We start from the raw sequence: 20,945 nt of genomic DNA on the forward strand, positions 1-20,945 counted from the left end.
TATCTAAAGCTGCATGAGTATGTTTGACTCAATGGCCGACTCTGGAGAACTTTGTGTGCTTTAACTTTTAAAATTTTAAAAAAATCAGATATTAAGTGAAAAGAAATACTTATTGGGAGATCGACTATCTCTATTTATGGCTTTTCATTTCCAAAGTTAAAATTCTCCACGAATAGGTCGAAAGATAAATAAAAAATCAGCAACCATTTTGCATTGCAGGTGAATCGAGAAAAGGGGAAAAAAGCTAAAAACAGAACAAATTTGTACGCGACTTTTTCAATACTGATATCCATGATAATATGATTCAAAGTCGTAACCATACATGTTATATGCTGATTCAACATTATACCTAGACATGTTATTTGGTGATTCAACTTCATAATGATAGTTGGAGTGAGGTGGTTCGACTTCATAATGTTGGGCATTGTCTGATGTTTCATCTTCTAGATGATGGGCATGTTGAGGGGACGGAGAAGAACAAAGTGAGCTGGGAGAAGAGCTAGCTATATCCTCCGGGTTTTTCTCAACTGTTACTTCAACCAAGTCAACTTCTTCAAATGACTGGAAAATCGGGTGCAAGTATGCGTCGGCTAAAAGAGATTTCAAGTTGACATCAGAAACAGAAGCATGATCTTGTGTGTCTTTGTTCATGGCTTCCTGCAGATGCAAATGCAAGTAACATCTATCAAACAAAACTTATCATACAGTGATTCAAAATTATGGAATCAAGTCTTTGTCACCATACCAAAAATCATAATTGATGGTAATAATATAACTCAAATACCAAGTATCGTGTTTGATCACTATGCCACATAGGCAGCCTCACAAGAAAGCAGAGGCAACAATTATTCTCGAACAATTCCCCCAATAATTGACCCACCTCGCAACTCGTATTGACAATGTGACATATAATTATAACGCCGACTATTTGTTGTACCAAAAGAGTGATAACATTTCAATTCAAATCTTTTAACTATAAAGTTGCCCAAACACCACGTTCTGATTATTATGTCACACAGACAATCAAGTGGGACAATAAGGATAATTATTGATCCCAAACAAAAATGTTTGATTAATGGCTTTGTATCAGGAATATCACATCTACAATCTTACCTCAAGAGGGTACCTCCTGAACGCAGGTCCAAATCGATTCTTGCAATACTTGTGGAAAGTTAGAGTCAATATAGGTAACACTACAAGTAGAGGAGTGGAGTTTGCTGCCTTTTTTGTGCTCAATAAGCCTAATAGTAGCAGTTGTGATATAAGCAAGCTTGCTATAATACGTGCATGAACGTGTGGCCAAAATGCAGCAGCGCTCTCATATTGTTGTTCATACACATTAATCACCTGGAATATAATACCAGAAGAACGTACAAAATTGAGTACAAAATCATTATTCAATTTAGAATGAGTAAAACATAGAGTGATTTCTAGCAGAGCTAACCTGATGACGATAAACGAAGTATGCAAAGGCAAAGAAGATGAGTATGAAAGGAAGAAGTATAGGGGTGACAACCATGTACACAATGGCAAGAAGGAAGTACAACTGAAGACTTGGTAAAGCCTCAGGTAAATCGAGGCCTCCAGGGTCCATCGCCTTTTCCAAATCTCTTTCTGTTTTTACAATAAACATGTTCTTTAGGTGAAAAATGACTAGATCTTTTAATCGCAGAATTTCAAAGGCAATTCCGGCCCAGCCATCGACCATTATGTATGTGATAAAGAAAGTAGCCTTCATTAGTATCGAGACGCCAATGTTTCGTGGGATCCTGCAACCCGAAAAGATTCCTTCCTAGTAAAATATATATCAAAACAAAAGTGAAGTGAAAAATATGGTTCTGATTTTCACAAATATATATAACCTAAAAAAATGGATGCAAGGGACGTTACTGGGTAGCGGATTGGTGAAGGAAAGCGTGAAGTTGCTGGAATGCAGTTCCAGCTACTATGCTGCCCAAGAACACATTAACTAACATGAAGTAGTAGTATTTTGCAGCAGTTCTCCGTTGCAATACCGATAATGCTACGTGGCCCTCTATTTTTGACATGACCATTAAAATTGCAGGAAGATAATATAGAAAGATTTTAAGGACTAGACCAGGAACGAAACCCTGTATAAATGACTTGAGAAACGACCTACAAAACAGATTCAGCCATGTATTACAGAGTATGACAATGAATAATATCAAAAAATAATTGACGATGTAGAAATCAAGATTCTCTCATGGGTCATGAAAAACTTTCATCTCACGAGAATAGGAAGAAGAAATGCGTGTTTTGCTTCTTTTTTTTCTATTTATTTTTCGCTTTAACAGTCACTTACCATTCAACTACTGGCCTGAGAAAAGGATCAACTCTCTCTAGCCCTTCCAAATTCGCCAATGATTGAACAAAAGCAATTGGAATCATGTAAAAGAATACTAATGCATATACAGATATTGATATCACAAGCTTTCGAATGCTAAGTGAAAAAAAGGATATAGCTAGATTTCCAGTACACATCCCGGGGTTCAGGGGCCCAATTTGTTAACCACAGAATAGGATTTTTGCTTTGTTGTGTCTGTGCACAAACAGCTGCCCCCCATCTTGAGTTAAATGACACAAAAGCTGATGGTGTGACAGAATCAGAGTCTTTCAGAACTTTTTGCCGCTCTAAAGTTAACTGAGGATAAACGATAAGTAAATAATCAGAATATAAACAAAAGTTTGTGTAGTTTATAAGAGAATAGATGCGTGGAAAAAGAAGCTTCCTTATTCACTTTTGTTCTCGATAAGTACAGCCTATATATATACAATACAGAAAAAAAGATAATACCCTAATCTATCCACTATTTAAATTAAAAAATAAAATGATAAGCATCTATCTTGTTAAGATGTAATACATCGGTTGGATAAAGTTCCTGAGAGTTACATATATCGATTTGAACAATCCTCCCCTTGAGCTAGCTTTTAGGGTCCCTCTTGAGCTAGCTTTTGAGATTAAGTTAGGTACAAATCTCAATCTTAACATATCTAAGGGAGTATAATATCCAAAAAAATCATGTTTTATGGACTCTTATCGAATCTTCAACACTCGCCCTCAAGTTGGGTGATATATATTGATCATGCCCAACTTGGACACCAAGTCTTCAAGTGCAGGACGGAATAGGGTCATAGTTAGAATATCTACAACTTGTAAGTGGCTAGGTTACGACTTTCTGACAGATTGTTTTAGTGAGGTACGTGATTTACTGACTGAGATATTCTATACACACTTCTCTGTTGCATTATACATGTTTTATTGCTTTGATATATTATGCATTACATATCACGTTGGGTCTGATATCTTTTGAGATATACATAGTTAGTTTGGGCCGATCAACCATATTATGTATTATGGACAGTTGGGTATCGAGAGCTACAGTGTTCAATGAGACTCGCAGAGTCTGATGACCCTGGACATTTTAGGCCCACGTCTTGATGATGAGTGTGGGAGCCAAAAGATGTCTGTGGCATATTAGAGACAACACACTCAAACGCCTCTAGACTGAGCATGAGATTCTTGACTCGATCCTTGATATCCGAGCATATTGTATTTCACATGCATCATATCAATTTATATACTTGTATATTCTCGTATTGGGTGATTGTCGCTCACGTCCTTGTTTTCATCTAGGACACCCCATTCGACGGAGTAGGTATTTTGGTTGGACGGTTCGGATGGCCAGGGCAATGGCTAGAGCAGATGGGTGTCCGATGGTGATCCATGATTAAAACTGAAATTATTGTTTTGTTTTCGTTTGAGTTTTAGATTGTTAAGTTATTTGGTTTTCACTGTTTAATTGTTATTATTAAGTTTTAATCATGCATGTTTTTAGTCTATTTAGTAGTGGCTCGGTTAAGGGCGCTACAATCATAATAATACCAAATCTGATTGTAGAATTTATTCTTTGGTTTCTAACTAGCACAACTCACTTTTTTATCAAGATGTTTGATTTGCTCTTTGTAGAAGTCAATAGAGTCAACCCTTTCACCCCAAAGTCCAAAGAAGCCTCTCTGAAAAACAAAAACACATGAACAGTACAAACGTGTCAAGCGGTGAAGTAACTAAAGAAATAATAAAGTCACACTTGAATACTTAAAATAATTTTCATAGTACTTCACTTCAAAGATCATAAAGAGAAAGGAGAACACCTTTCTAGTCGGCCTCTTGTCTGGATGTTTCTCAAACTTAAGTTGATTGTAGTCCAGCCAATTTTCAAGTTGGTGTCTCATTCGAGCCATTTTGGCAAACTTGTTAGCTTTGTACACACCCTGGGTAAATAGACATAGGCAAAATTCAACAAAAGATGAAAAATAATGACATATATTGAAAGTAAACGAATTTATGTCACAAAAAGAGTTTTGGGGAATATCTTTTCAAAATAAATATTTGAAAGAGGAAGTTCATTGCCTGGTGACATAGATAGTGATCCGGATGGTTTTTCTGAAAGAAAGTCTTGACATTATCAGATATCGAATGTCCAGAAGCACCAGGAACATTCCTAACGAGAACCTGAGGATATTGCAAGTTGGTTTTTCTTTTGTGTTCAGACATGAAAATATTTCAATAATTAACATATCGAGTAGAGATACAGATACAAAGACATTTGATCATTAATGCAGAAATTTGTGCCATTAATAACTTTTACATGACATACCACAGGCTTTGTCCAATCAAGACTCATATTAGAACGACCAAAGGCTGTATAAGCTGGTAAACTCGATGACAGCTGAACTTACCGTGAATTGTTCAGGCCTCCTGCCTTGTGAAGCCAAAAATTTTAGTCGCATTGAAGCAACTCGACCATATTCATTATAGAGCATGTAACAGACCCAAAATGTAAACATGTATTCCATTGATAAGTGGATAAAAAACCTGAAATTGAATTACAAGGCATCTGTGTGAGAGTGAAACCAAATTTATGTTTTTTCCATGTTCCCCACTTGATCCTACGATATAAAGCAATACGAATGGATGAAGTATAAATTCAGCTCCAAGTTAGAAAAACATGGGATGTAAGTTCTGCAAACACTTTGCAAATGAACAATAGTTTATGGTGTATATCATTCCACAACTGATGGAGAAAGAGGAGACGAGAAGATGCGCAGGTATCGATCTCTGTTGCCAACTGTGTGAAACTATGAACAGTATACTTTCGATTGCGTAAAAATGATCTTTAAAGTTCTCATATTTGTTCAAGTAAAAGCATAAACTTCAGAAAATGAGAGAAGTGATGAATGCATCCATGTAGCACTAACTCGATGCTCTAGCATGATAACCGGAAATTATAACAGAAGCATCCAAAATATATACATTTAATGGTGGAGATAGATCACTACAGTGAAATCATACGACTTTCTGTCATGAAATATACACAGTAAAGCCTGAATTTCGGTAAAACAGAGATGATTCAACAATTGTTAATTTAAAGATTGATCTTCATAATCATGACTTGAAGTATAAAAACTATCGAGTATACCAAGAAAAAATTCTGATTGAAATTACAATCAGTATAACAATAAATGCTGTAAAAAAGTGTTAAATTATAATATATCGCTTATTCTGTGGAATTTTATATATCAGATGGAAAATGGTGATATTATAATATCAACTAAACCACTTTCCTTCGAGCAGTGACTAATAAAGACTTTATTTTGTGCACGATTAAAAGGGATACCTTATTAACAAGTGAGTGAAAATGCCTATAGTACACCTTATCTTGATGGCGAGACTTTATATTGCGCATTTCAATGAAACACGCAAGTGACTTACTTATAAGAAACCATCAAATTCCGGACCAAAGTGTTCAGTTAACAGTGGACAACTTTAGGTTCTCAAGAAAATAGCAGAATCAAGATAAAAAGAATATCCATTCATGACAAAGAAAATTAGAAAAAGTTGCAGGTCGTGGATGTAGAAAATAAAACATGCAATACTAGATTCCACAATTTCGATGAAAACAAAAGATCATGTCCAAGAAAGCAGAAGAAATATATACTAAATAATTTCAAAAAAAGAAACTGCATAATCTGATCAATAGTCCGAATACCCCAGCCCACAAAAGCAAGCTAAAGATTGAACTAAAAATCTCAAATCCCACCATTTAACCACCAAAATATAGCATTACATTACTCAAAACAATCCAAGACGAAAATATATAGAGTATAAAAATATAAGAAAAATCATGATCTTGGAGTACCCAAGAGTGTAGATCCTCAAGAAAACAGCAGAATCAAGTCCAGCATGGCTAATAATCTCAGACTCACCCATCCTCAAAGCCTCAGGCATCCAGTTAAGAAAAGTGAAGTAAGTCATGATATCAAGTTCACAAACTTGCCCACCACACCAAACCTGGTCCTGCGCAGCGCAAAAGCCAGCAAGAATGCAAAGGCGCCAAGTATGTTAACCAGTGCTGACACCCCAATATCCTCCAGAGTCGCCATTTTTTTTGCTTACACTCTGATTTACAAGAAGCAGAGGATATGAAAAGGTGGGTCGTGGAAATGATATTTTCTTGGCGAGGTGCCAAAAAAGTTTGGTTCATGGGATGTCCACTTTGTGATAAATTTATTGCCTTTACTTTGTGTTGGCACTTTTTTATATTAATATATTGTTTTAATGGCGTTGGAAAAGAGAGAAACTGGGGACTTTTGAGCGTGGGGTTTATTTCATCCTATCTGTTTAAATGAAGTGAAGATAGTTCTTTCATAAGTAAGATTTCATCTACCCACGTGGGAGGATCGAGATTTACTTTGAGATTTGGTAACTGAGCGGAAGAATTTGATGTCAGATGGCGGGAATAGAGGAGATGGCGGGAATAGAGGAGGAGTTGTCTATGGGTTCTTGTTTTTTATTAGTGTTTTGAATCGGTTTAACGGAATGGTAAAAGACAAAAACGAGTCTATTTTGATTTAAAACAAAGAGTATGTTCCTTATTAGACGGTTTCATGAATCTTTATCTGTAAGACGGTTTAACCCTATCGATATTCACAGTAAAAAGTAATATTGTTTCGTGGATGACCCAATTAAGATATATGTCTCACAAAATACGGCCCGTGAGACCGTTTCACACAAGTTTTTGCCTAAAACAAATAAGTGGATTCAAGTTTTCATGTTGTTGGTTTGAAATTAAGGTCTCAAAGATCTTATTTTTTGGTATTTTCGAGTTCGAGATTAATTGTAACAAATTTTTTTCTCAAATTGAAAAAAATGAGTTGGGATTAGGTTATTTTATTAATTATTGATGCTCTAATTTAAAACTTGATTAAATAGTCTTGATGTGGATAATAATGATTAATAATGAAGAAAATAATATTATATATTAATAGTTTAAATTAGGTAAACTGTATTATTGGGCACCACTATTTCACATTTTCTAATGTTTCAAATGGTGTATGTAATTTTTAATGTTTGTCACCTCGCTTGGAACGATGAGTAGGTTTTCTACGTAAATGTCTCACGAGTCGATCCTTTTCAATATTATATTTTTTATATAAAAATATTATTTTTCACTAAAATAAACATATATTATACAATATTTATTCTTAAAATAACTAACAAAAAAATGATTTTTTTACGATAAAAAATAATATTTTAACATAAAATACTACTTTTTATTATTCAAATATTTTTCATTCAAATCAGTATATATTAAACAACATTCCAAAAAACGATATTTTTTGTAATGAAAAACAATATTTTGCACATAAAAATGATGTTTCTCATGTGTCGGTCAAAAATCCGTTTTATAAAATTATGTCATAAGATGGTCTTAGGATAATTTATTAGTAGAATTGATTATTCGATATGGTACAATTTGAATAGTAAAATATATTTTTATGTACGTAATCCAATGTTGGGAAAAAAAACTACAGAACAAAGGCATATGATCAATGTTGACTAATTTGCGGCTGAAATATTATAGTGATGATTTTGTAGATTTGAGCAATTTAGTAAATAAACTTAATTAACAAACGAACGAACGACACCACATTTTATAATTAGATTTTAAAATGTGTATTAAAAATTATAAGATATTTCTGTAAATCCATCTAATACAACTAATATAAATAAATTAGAATATTATAAATAAGGAGAATTAGTTAAAAAATTTATTTTCATGATAAAAAAAATAGATTGATAATTATAATGACGTTAAATGATACTAACAAATTGATACTAGTAATATTATTCATGAAAAAAAATAAAATCGAGAATATGAAGTATAACTAAACAAAATCTTTGAAAAATTTTAAGATTTTATGGGATTTGGGTTATATGGACATAAAAATTATTTTTTCCTACTTTCAAATTTCATAGAATATCATTTCCCCAAAAATCAATAATTTATTTGACACACTACTCTTTATCATATATTTGAGAAAATCGTTTTGAAATCAATTAAAAAATTATACCATAAAAATTACGTAAAATATTTGTTTTTCTTAAGGATGTCGGATTATTTTTAATGTAGATTGACGTGCATGGATACGGGTCGTGTGGCTGGTAGGGTAGCCCAGAAGATCAACGAACAAAACCGTAACTTAAACACGACCCGGGAATTTATAACGTTATACAGAATCCAATCTAATACAATTTAATATATTTTTGGTGAAACTCATCTCTTTAGTTTCCGACGTTTCATCGTGTCCACACAAATTTCACACGCAAACTGCTAACTCAAGAAAATGTTACATCCTCCTCTGCAGCTCGCTCAGCTTCTTTATTACTCACATGGCTTCCATTTCTCAATTTCCCTCGCCTTTTCTTGTTCATCGTGGTGTTCTCCCCAATCAAGCTCGTTTGGCTTCTGTCAAAAAACCCAGAAAAGTCTGTTCACGATTGTTTTCGGTTTGTTCGGTTGGAGCTCGAAAAGCAGACGACGGTTATGGCAAAGCGGCTGAAACTCTGCGACCCTTCGATGCTCTTGAACCCGATTCAAGAATCTTGGTTTTTGAAGCTCCTAAAACGCATACCAAGAAAAACGTTGCTGTCAAATCCTCTGGATCAGTTACCGGTTTGACTTCTGAAGGAGTTCAAACAATGGTAATTAATGCATGAGTATCATCTTCGTTCCATCAAAATGCCACAGGAGTTCATTAGATAGATGGGATGACTTAATAAAAAAAATTGCATTTTCAAATAATTATGGCCTTCTTTGTTTCTTTTTCAGGTTTTAAAGCTATTGCATTTGGTGGTTTCATTGGGGATCATAGTATACATGGACAAGCTATTGAAAAAGGCATTTGTGGATGCTGCCATTAAGTTCCCAAGTGCTTTATTTGGAATGTTCTGTATATTCACCATTTTGATGGTTCTTGATGCCACCATCCCCGACGCAGCAACTACTCTGCTCGACTTTTTTCAGCCGGCGCTTGTGTTTATTCAACGGTGGCTGCCGTTGTTTTACGTGCCTTCGTTGGTGGTTCTACCTCTTGCTGTCAAAGATATACCAGCAGCTTCTGGATTTAAAATCCTTCTCATTGTAGGTATGTGCCCGATCCAGTTAATCTTAGTTCCGAATTCAGATTCCGCAGCTTGGAAATCCCGAGTTAAAGTCATTAATTATCCTATGGTATTTTGCTCAATTTGTACTTATGTTAGCTACCACGCTTTGAGACAGACCTACTATACTGTGGCCGTGTATACAACCACTGGGACATAATAACATTTGAACTTTTCTACGATTGAAAATATTAAGTTATTTTGTCACAATCAAAGCCAAATATGTTCGATTCTAAAGTGCAACGCTGACGCAACATTGCTCGATCTAAGAAAATAAAAGACATTTCTTTTCAAGCTATGCATCTTTTAACCCAATACGTCTGGCCCATTCCTGCTGCAAACAAATGCATCACACTGAGTTTCTTCCCCCTACTTTATTGCAGTTGGAGGTTGGCTGGCTTCACTGTCTGTGGCGGGTTTTACAGCTATAGCAGTGAGAAAATTGGTCAACACGGAAATGATACCAGCCGAACCAATGCCTAAGCCTTCTCCCTTTTCTTCACTCGAATTATGGCTTTGGGGCGGTATTTTCCTCGTATCATTCGCTTCAGCATTTCTCTACCCCACTGCACTTGGAACCAATGCTAGAACGTGCCTGCCATTTCTCCTCGCTTCTACTGTACTAGGCTACATGATCGGTTCCGGGTAACTGTAACAAGAATTCGCTCCATCCAACATATATGCATGTTGGTTCTGTTTATGTGTCTTTACCTGTTATGTTTCTCAGGGTAACTGTAACAAGAATTTGCTCAATCCAACATATATGCATGTTGTTTCTGTTTCTGTGTCTTTACCTGTTATGTTTCTCAGTTTTCGGGTCATATCTTCGGGTTTTTAGGCTACCGATGCAGGTGAAGACGGTTTTCCATCCCATTATTTGCTGTACGCTCTCAGCAGAATTGGCAGCATTGGCTTATGGAAAACTGTCAAATTGTGGGCTTAATCCTGTCCTTGGTAACGATCTAACAAAATTATCATGCAAAAACTGCGGTCAAAGACATGTAAAATATGTTTTATGGTAAAAATTAAAATTACAGGTTATTACCTTACTAAGGCCTCGTCAAATCCTGGAGCTGGTGACCTTTTAATGGGATTTCTTGGATCTGTTATTCTCTCCTTCGCCTTCTCAATGTTCCGACAAAGAAAGGTAACTGATCCTCTTGCAATTTAATCATCGTATTTGAGTCTAGTTCTTTTAGGTTCCAAAATTTTGCCTTGAAGGCAAAACCATCCAACAAGTTCGAACTAGGTAAGAGTTTCCCCATGGATTTTCAGGCTCAGGGCCTGCTAGACTGGTCGGTATCACCGACAAAAACATACTGCAGCTGCAAAATGTCCGAAACCCACGTTTTATTTTAATAAAAATGCTTGAAATAGTCACTGATTTATATTTTTTTCCTGGTTTGAAAAAATGTACAGCTGGTAAAGAGACATGCATCAGAAATATTCACCTCAGTCATAATATCCACGGTGTTTTCTTTGTACTCCACTGCTATCATAGGACGCCTGGTCGGCCTGGAACCATCCCTAACCGTCTCAATCCTACCCAGATGCATAACTGTGGCACTTGCACTCAGCATTGTGACTTTCTTTGAAGGTCGAAAACTTGCGTTATTTCTATACTTTTAACTCGAAGCCAACTTTTTTTTTCAAACGACCCGATCAAGAAAAATGCTCCATTTTCGTTTTTAAGGTCCCAATCCATCGCTTACCGCTGCTGTAGTCGTGGTAACCGGACTTGTCGGCGCCAACTTTGTTCAGGCTACTCTTGACCGATTAGGATTCCGCGATCCTATCGCTCGAGGAATAGCAACCGCATCAAGGTACGAAGATTCAATTTTCAACCTTTATATACAAAGTGGTCATATATAACCATCACAATAATATCCAATATGATATTTTAAAATGTGAACCCAATAAAATCTCTAGGCTGCGTTTGAATCGATTTACGTTCAAGTTGTCTTTTTTAAATTATACTTATGGTAGGATTCATTCATGCAATATTACCGTCCAAAATTATAAAGCCGAAATGGGGATAAGTTGTTAATGAGATCCTACCCATGTGGACATTGCCTCCATGAGAGGATGGATGGTCAAGATCTTGCCAAACATATAATTTCAAAAAAAAAAAGTGGATCCTACATATGCATGGACAAATCTTGACCATCCATCCTATCATGGGGGCAATGCCCGCATAAGTAGGATGAAATAAACCGGGATAAGTTCCAACATAGTCTTAGGCAGAGTTCGGTATATAAGGAAAAACAGAGGATGAGAAAGATGGTAAGATACAATCAACAATATTTCGTATGATTTTAATAAAACTGATTAAAATTTTACTATTGGACAATACTGACAAGATTATACTTACCATAACAAAATTTTAGCTTTGCATGGCTCGATATTTTCTACACTTTAAAGATTTCAAAACTTAAACTTTTTTGGGTTACAAAAACTTTTGTTTCATTTACACACACATACTTGTGTGAGATAGTTTCACAGATCGTATTTTGTGTGAATGATATCTTATTTGAGTCGTCCATGAAAAAATATTACTTTTTATGCTAAGAGTATTACTTTTTATTGTGAATATCGATAGAAGAGTATTATTTTTTATTGTGAATATCGGTAGGGTTGACTCGTCTGTCGTGAGACCGTCTTATAAGAGACTTACTATATTCAATTTAGAAATTTAAAATAATTAAAGTATTAATTTATCTTTTGATATACCATAAATTATTTATGTTCGTGAAATTCGTGTGCATATATTATTAGTATATATGATCATGATACCTTGCACTCCTTTAATTACCACCTTCTGAGCTAGCGCTTGCGTCTAATTTTATTATTTTTAATTTTAATTTTTTAAAATATGTATTTAACTTTTTTAAAATGGAAGTGGGGAAGATAAATTAAAGAATAGCGTCGATAAATATTTGATTCATATTCGAATTTATCGAATTCAAGCAAAACTAGAACATATTTGAATTATTTTTAGCCCGAACTCGAATTTGTTCGAACTTTTTTCCGAGTAGAACTTGAACCAAAATTATTTTGTTTATGTATTAAACGTATATACATTTCGAACATTCAGACGCTTCGAGCTTTCGCCCTTCAATCACGAATCTTACCATCCGAACAATAGTTCGAATAATTCGTGATTTTGATTACACCTCGAGCCAAAAAATTAAAAAATTCGAGCTCTGAATCGAACTTGTATATAATTAATTCGGGCAAAATCCGAGCCTCAAATTTTTACTAATATTTAAAGTGAGTCTCTACACATAGACCAACATTTGTCATATGTCCATGAAATTCTAGAAGACTTTTTAAAAATATATCAAACATGAGATGAAATATGATAACTTATTAATCATTATTTAATTTATTTATAAATTGTACCAAACTATGACTTACGGCATTATCGGTAGCTTCGACCCATGGACAAGAAGAGAAAACAATCATTTTCTCTTGTGATGCAATGTATTGATCTACTCGGAAATATAGATACGATCTCTTTAGAGTAATTTAACTACACTCGAGGTAATACCCCAAGGATAACATTGAATAAATCGGGTATCACCCATGCGTTTATCCATCAGGTAGCAATCTTATTAACCTGCCAAATTGTGTGGCGGATCATCTACATCAAACTTTTTTCCAAAATGTTTGGTATAAAGAATGCTAAAAAATAAATATGGTTTAATTGTTCTGATCAGTGCTCACGGGTTGGGAACGGCTGCTTTATCTGCCAAGGAACCTGAGGCTCTTCCATTTTGTGCAATTGCATATGCTCTCACTGGCATCTTTGGCTCTCTCATTTGCTCTCTTCCAGCCGTTAGACAAAGCCTGCTAGCCATAATTGGCTGAGGGGGGAAAAAAAATTTCTTTCTTAATTTTTTTTTCATTATTTCGTGTTGAATTTGTATATGTATGCATTATTTTATTATAAGTGAAAAACATAAATAAATGAAATTGACATATATGGAAAGACCTGCCGTTGAAATTTTGAGTTGAGTCAAGTCAAGCCATCCCACATATATGGAAAGACCTGCTTGTTCCTAACGTTATTTCGGTTCGCGTTATTTTATTTGTCAAATCAAATGTTTTATTATATTTTTTTAAAAACTTATAAGATGTTTTATTATATGTTTTAAAAAAAACATATTTCGAGAAGATGGGATGAAACCTCGAGGTCAAAACAAAACATAAGAGAATCTGGTTTAAGATGTGGGCACGTGTTACGACAGCAGAACACGAGGGATTTGCGACTATTGCGACTTTAATGGGGATATTTTGGATGTATACAAGAATAAATTTTGGGACCGCACGCTATTCGTATATTCCTTCATCTTGACATAAAGGAGAACAAATTCATGGCCAAATTTTAAGACATCATTTCATTTGGCCAAATTGGTAATGATTCCTTCCCCACTCCAATTCATTTCTAAATTCTTACCTCCTGGATTCTCCAGCTAGCCTCTGGTAAGCTAAATTTAGCCCAAGATGATGATATAAATCCAAAAAAACTTGAACTATAATCGATTATTGAATGGAAGAACCTTTCAAATTTTTAACTCTTTCCGAATCGCTTGCAGGATCGATATGGAATTTGATGCCCATCTCGAAGTTGACAGCTCATGCATGTCACCAGTCATATTATTATTATTCTTGTTTTTTATTCGGGCAAAGATGTTTATTACAATTTAGTAACGAACCCGATCGAAGACCTTTTCCCAAATTTGTTTGGGACATCATCGTTCAAATGTTAAGCCCAACCTTAATGTAAGTCTCTCAAAGTTCTTACTGGTGAATCGATGTGTGATGATTGCAGCGATCTCTACAGTTTCGTTGTCCATTGGCAGAACCATCCATGATCCAATCTCAATTTACTCCTAAAATGATTTCTAATTAAATTAGACCGCAAACCATTCTTCATTAATAGCGTCTAGTTATGCACACTGAAGCCATCTTGTATCATCTGGAGTATCATACATGGGTCTCCCCCTTCGTCTAATAAGACACAAGTATTTAATATGCATACAAGTTTGAGATCGTGTCGAACAGTTGCGGCTTGTTGTGTAAGTAATAACGTTAAAGGAGGAGATTCAACAAGAAAGAGGGAACAATATGATCACAACAATATATCAATAGCTTAAAACTAACAGATTAAACAGGGAACTTGAGGACTTGAAATGGACTCTCGACTGTCGGATTAATGAGTCGTCCCCTTGTGCGACCACGAAAGCTTCCATGGTTCATCCATGGCTGCCTTTGCCATCTCCATTTAGCATCTTTCCCATGTTTGGTACAAGGGATCTTGGCCGCCATTGAGGAGCTGAAAACGAGTAGCAATAGCAACAGGAAAGCTTTGAAATGGAACATTGTGGGTGGTATCTTTTGGATGGTGGATGATGAGAAGATTATTTATTTATTTATTTATAGGGAGAAAGGGAGTTTGCTTTGCTTCGATTTGAAGGCAAATGGAAATAATTTCGCCAAACTAATTACTATATCTAGCGTTTGCTTTGGTTTTCAAGTTTGCCATTGGCTTATTATTTTATGACAATTTTCTTGGTGGGTTAGGTCCGAGATGGCGGTACTTGTCATGATTTTATTGGGCAACTGAAATGGTAGGAATTTTGTAACGTTAGGCTTAGGTGATAAATTGCAATCAATAAATAGTGGTACGCATGTTTTTTGGATCCAAAATCCAAATTCAATTAGTACCCGTTTCATAACTTGTACTCGAGATTTCAAAAGATGAAAATCTACCAAACTTTTGACACTTGGTTTCTTGGTTGTCCACCACCACCACCACCACCACCCCCACCCCTACCACTATTATATATATATATATACACCTCTATTATTAATAATGTTAGGAATAAATAAACAATTTATTATTTTAAAATGTATTCTTTCGATTCAGTAAAAATGAATTTAATTACATAAATAAATTATTATGTGTCAGGTAAGTGTAATATCTATTGAACTAATATGAAAAAGACTCATAAAATTAAATTTACTGTTGAACAATTATTTCACGACTAATTACTATGCAAGAGAAAACTGTAATGTCTTAAATAAATATCACAATTCATTTATTTAGTAATGTGATATTACAAATAATTAATTATTTTAAAGAATGAAATATGACATATTTTAATCATATGAAGTCCAAATGATTTGAAATTTCGATATAACATAGAAAACTCAAAGATATAGAAGTTTCATGTTTTAAGTTTTAATAAATTTGATCGTTTGATTTATCCAAACGGATATATCGATGCTTAAAATTATTAAATATTATATATTATATTATATTATTAATATAAAATTTAAAAAAATGAGACGGTGGAATTGAATCGAATTGAATCGAATTTGAAAATTCCAACACAACAGGAGACGTTTGAACAGAGAGGTGAGGTAGAAAAGTGAGATAACAATAATTCAATTTTTTGTCGATCTTGCGACTTATTGGTTTATCCAATCGACGAATCGACTTCAATTTTGATATCGTTGACACGAAATCTTCGATTTGAAATATAAATTTTATATATTTGGTGATATTTGAAATCATCGATTTCTGGAATAAATCCAATAAATTGTTAAATCATATAGAAATTGAAGATGGTTAAATAATGTAAGATTTTAACGAAATAGAGAAGATTATAGTGATATTGTTTTGAATTATTCCTAATTTATTATAATCAGATATTAGGATTGAAATTGAAGAGTTGTTTGTCAGTTGTTATTAATTCTGATTATATATTCGGAGTTTACGAAGTAAAGACTATCTGTTGATATTAAATTTTTGTAGTTTAGCAGATGTTTTTATATAGCCTATTTAAATTAAATTAAATTTATTAGGGTGTATTTGATGTTAATATTGGTAACTAAATACACCAGAATATTAATTGTTGAACGATGAAGATATATAATCGAGTTTTATATTTTGTTGAAATAATTGTTGTTGAGCTATTTGATGTTATATATTGAGGCTGTAATGATTGTGTTGATACAGTGAGAATGATATGATAATTGTTGTTGAATTATTTAGATATATCACAAGCCCCAGATTGATGATGTTTTTTTGCAGTAGTATGGGAGTGATATTGCTCCAAAAGGTGAAATCACTCACCTTAAGCGCCCCTCACCCCCGGCCCGACAGGATTATGAGAGGAGTAGTATGGGAGTGATATTGTTGATATTGTTGGTGGTTTGATTCTCCTGAAACAGCAAAAAGAGTATTTATGTTATCATTTCAGATATATTTTATGTTGTTGTTAATATAACTGTTATGTATTATGATGATGATTGTTGTGTATGCTCACTCTTCGAAAACTGTTTCCGTTGGACAGGTTATAGGACTATGCCGTGAGACATGATAGAGGTGAAAGACTAGGTGTGTCTAGTCAAACAGTCCTGTAGTTGATAGTGCATAGAGACAGTGTAGCTCATTGTCTTATTTGAGTGATGTAGATAATGTGATAATTGTATTATTTTGTCGTATATTCATTATATTATTACGTTGTTGAGAAGAAATTTTCTATGCATATGACTTCATATATTGTATGATTACGTGACGAAATTTAGGCACCACACAGTCATAACAATAATAATTTTTCAATTTTTTTTTTTGTTTGAGAAGTAACATTGAAGCTTTTGAATGTAATAAAAAAAGGTTATAAATAATCCAAATAGAGTTAAATTTCAAGAATCATATTCACTAAATTGTCCTAGTTATTATGTTTATAAATTTACAGAATTATTAATTTACGATATCGAGAAGATCATGGATTTATATAAGAGTCTTCCAAAAAAATATCATCTTATTAACTTATCGAAATTAAAAAATATCATCTTATTAACTTATCGAAATTATTAATTTGACAATCTAATACAAGTTGAGGCTGGGAAAAAAAAATATTATTTTATAAATGTATTCCAATTGTCGTACACTTAACGTTTATACCATTTTAGGTTTGTGGATAAGATAGAAAATGTTTATGCAAAATGAATTCTATTTTAAAATACAAATATAAATGCGAAGAACAAAATTTATGTGAAACCAATGTTCTGTTATCCTCACTCAAACGTAACAAAATTTTATGATATTCAAAGTTGATCGGGTAAATGCCATTCAAGGACTAAATAGTGAAAAGTTCGAAATGTACAATGAATTGACTTTTCTAATATGAAAACCTCGCAGGTAAAATGGCACTAGCACTATAGCAAGGCGACTTCGGTCAAATATATGCTTGAAGTGTTCTAGAGAATGTGAATGTAACCCATGAATTTCCGAGAACGGAAAGTGGCTCCATGAAATTACGACGACGAAACTAGAATTTTTGAACAAATAGCACATAAATTTTCAAGTTCTTGCTTGCGCCGCTAGTCTGCTCCCGGACATCACCTTATGGCCGTCCGATGCTTGCAGGATCACATCAATTTTTAGGAAAAAAATTTCTTTATACCATATACTTCAACTGGTGCGAGTTAGTGGATGTCTCTTCGATTAACAACCTAATTTCATCCAATCCCTCCAAACCAAACCAGTAGATTCCCAACGTTCTTCAGTTTCTAGTGATTGGCAAGCTGTTGAGATGAACAGGCCAAAAATAGGAAAGGGTAACTAACACCCAGCTAAGAAAAAGGTAATTCTTGTATTGATTTATAATGCAAATTTTGCACCTTAGTTTTTATAATCATTTGGATAGTGTAAGGAATTATTTGTTTTACCTTTCATGGCGTAACATCAAAAATTTTCTAGTTTGGCCAGGCATGAGTAAACAATTGAAAACACAGTACAACAAAATAGCCGAGGTAAAGATTTCCTATCAAGCATCCACGCGTTTCCTTACGAGAATCAGTTCAATTTGGCCACATCGTACATGCTCATGCTCACTTTCTTCGACAAAAATTCACTTGAAGTACAAGAATTTCAACATGGGATTAAAGAACAGAAATACCTCGCTGATCAGGCTTGAGTTCCAGTCATGGTCTTTAATTGAATATGATTCGAGTCTGCAGCAGCCCCGGTGGGCAAGGCTTCATATGATCCAAATCTGCTGCGGATACCCAAAGTCTTGGCAATAGCAGCATAAGTCACGATAAAAATGAGAAGCACGAAAAGGGCATGAAGCACAAACATTAGATCCAAGACTGCGACTGCCCTTAGCTTCGAGTCATCCAATTCGCACTTAGTTGATCCCTCCACCCCGCTGACGACATCAAGCAGCTTGTGGCAGCCTTCCGGAATGAAGGCATCCACGTAGAGTGATAGCCCTGTTTGCAGAGCCCACAGCCCTTGCAGACAGAAAGAGGCTCCGAGAGCAGCATCCGCCGCATAGAGTCTGGGCTGACAGCAAAGAACAAGACAGAGAGCAGACGAGAATGCGGAAACATGCGCCGCGACGGAATCGCACTTGGCTTGGAGATCAGAAGTCTGTACGGCGGCGTCGGATGCGGAGAGAGAATACTGGAGGAAGAAGAGTGCAGAGGCTATCGCAAAGAAGAGATCGGAGGGGAGAGGGAGAAGAGATGTGGCTTCGGAGACGAGGAGCGCGGCGGAAAGGAGGATGAAGCAGAATATCACGGCGGAGGACTGCAGGGATATGAGGCGGTGCACCGCCGTCCGGCCTTTGAGAAGGGGATCGGGGTCGGCGGACACAAGGAGCTGGTGGATTAGGGCGATGAATAGGAATGATATAACCAGGTGAAGCTGTAAATACCTGAGGAACCGATTCTGCTGGTTGGCGTTGGGGAAGGGGTGGTAGAGCTTGGCGGCGTAATCGCGCGGCGATTTGAGGTGGTGCTTGGTGGCGGAGATGAGGTGGTAAAGCCCTAGCGAAAGCAGCGCGGAGGAGGAGAAGATTTGGTAAATCAGGGCTGCCATTTCCAAGTCCTCTAAAATTAGGGCAAAGCGAATCGAATCGTTATCAAATCAAATCAACGCTGATAAACACAAATTCAAACTCATTGCCATTGCATATGATTTGAATCTCTACTAATTTTTCCCATTAAATTGCCATAAAATATATATTTAGTTTAATCAATTTAAAATATAAGCATCTTTTTTTAACAAAACATAAATCAATCTATTTATTAGACAAGTGACAAATAACGAGCAAGTATATTCATCAATCGAGATGAGTAAATATCTTCACTCCAAGTAAATGGTAAAAGATAGGACAGAACAAAATGCGCTAAACAATTAACAACTATGTTCGAACCTCTACTAACATTGCGAATTCTCATAAAACAATCAGAATAGAAAAGCTTCCAAATGTCTTAGATAAGAGAACCATCATGATTAATAATGTTTATAGGGTCTATCAACAAAAAACAGCTTGAACTGAATCCGAAACACCCACACATTGCTATAATTATCATGCACAACGAGCTTCAAGCAAAACAAAAAATATAACATTGAGTTTTGTATCAGCCACTGAACCCGATAGATAATTCCATAATGATCTCTAATCACTGCTCACATACACTAAAAACATCTTTCTGCTCATAGAAACTTGCATCAACATAAAGCCTGAAGTGTCCCAATGGAGGTTTAGTCCATTTTTTCACTCTATCATGGTGTTTAGCCACTAGTTCATGTAATCTCATTCTCCTTACTTTCTGACATTCCTCAAGGTAAGAAGGAATCCAATTTACCTGAAACGACTGGTTGGTTATGATCATCAGATTATGTTTCCAGATGCATATATCCCCTTCCAAATGACCCAAGATTGCATAACATACAACTAAAAATCATGTTTGAAAAATGGTCCTTCAAAGTCATACTTATAATGAGGAATGTGGAGTCCATATAGTTTCCACCAAGATTCTATTGTGTTCGTCGGTTCCTATGTGGGAGCATCAAACAACGCATGCATAAAAAATATATGCATCTTAATTCAATATAATTAAACTCTAATTTTCAAAAAAAAAAATACCAAATTCTAAAACTTAATTACGAAATTATAACGTACCATGATTTCATTACATACATAGAGAAGAATTAGCATTCCTCCTCCTCCTCCTCCTCCTCCTCCTCCTCTTCTTCTTCTTCTTCTTCTTCTTCTTCTTATTATTATAATAATGTTTTTGTTTTGTCGCATTTGATTTGAAAATAATAATGCATTTAAAATATCAATATTTTTTCATGGTTATTTTTTTTATAAAAAAAACTCGTATATGAAATCGTAGTTATTAATCAATTATTTTCTTAAAAAACAGAAAGCAAAAATGTTGAAGTCCGCTTTGAATACTATAAACTTGAATAATTTTGTTTTCCCGATTTAAGGTATTGTTTATTAAGGCAGTTTTTATTTAATAATTATATAGTGACTCAGTCTTTTAATTCTGAGCTTAACTGTTTAATTGCACTAATAGTTATTAATACTTAGACAGTAGATAT

General features: G+C 34.8%; 2 protein-coding genes and 1 pseudogene across 2 annotated transcripts; 1 reads left to right on the top strand and 2 right to left on the bottom strand.

Moving 5' to 3' along the window:
* Positions 1-247: 247 nt before the first annotated feature.
* LOC140834521 (CSC1-like protein At1g32090) lies at positions 248-6,591 on the bottom strand (annotated as a pseudogene).
* Positions 6,592-8,621: 2,030 nt separating this feature from the next.
* On the top strand, positions 8,622-13,509 carry LOC140834524 (plastidal glycolate/glycerate translocator 1, chloroplastic-like). Its single transcript, XM_073199466.1, has 8 exons — positions 8,622-9,067; positions 9,195-9,510; positions 9,910-10,171; positions 10,365-10,480; positions 10,564-10,673; positions 10,946-11,123; positions 11,220-11,349; positions 13,246-13,509. The coding sequence occupies exons 1-8, from the start codon at positions 8,756-8,758 to the stop codon at positions 13,394-13,396; spliced, it is 1,575 nt and encodes a 524-aa protein (XP_073055567.1). The 5' UTR covers positions 8,622-8,755; the 3' UTR covers positions 13,397-13,509.
* Positions 13,510-17,643: 4,134 nt separating this feature from the next.
* Positions 17,644-19,544, bottom strand: LOC140834525 (uncharacterized). The gene is made up of 2 exons (XM_073199467.1): positions 18,502-19,544; positions 17,644-18,127 (listed from the first exon to the last, which is right to left on the bottom strand). The coding sequence occupies exon 1, from the start codon at positions 19,425-19,427 to the stop codon at positions 18,510-18,512; it is 918 nt and encodes a 305-aa protein (XP_073055568.1). The 5' UTR covers positions 19,428-19,544; the 3' UTR covers positions 17,644-18,127; positions 18,502-18,509.
* Positions 19,545-20,945: the final 1,401 nt, after the last annotated feature.

This window comes from Primulina eburnea, chromosome 6, assembly GCF_022965805.1.
Source record: "Primulina eburnea isolate SZY01 chromosome 6, ASM2296580v1, whole genome shotgun sequence".
In the NCBI taxonomy this organism is placed as follows: domain Eukaryota; kingdom Viridiplantae; phylum Streptophyta; class Magnoliopsida; order Lamiales; family Gesneriaceae; genus Primulina; species Primulina eburnea.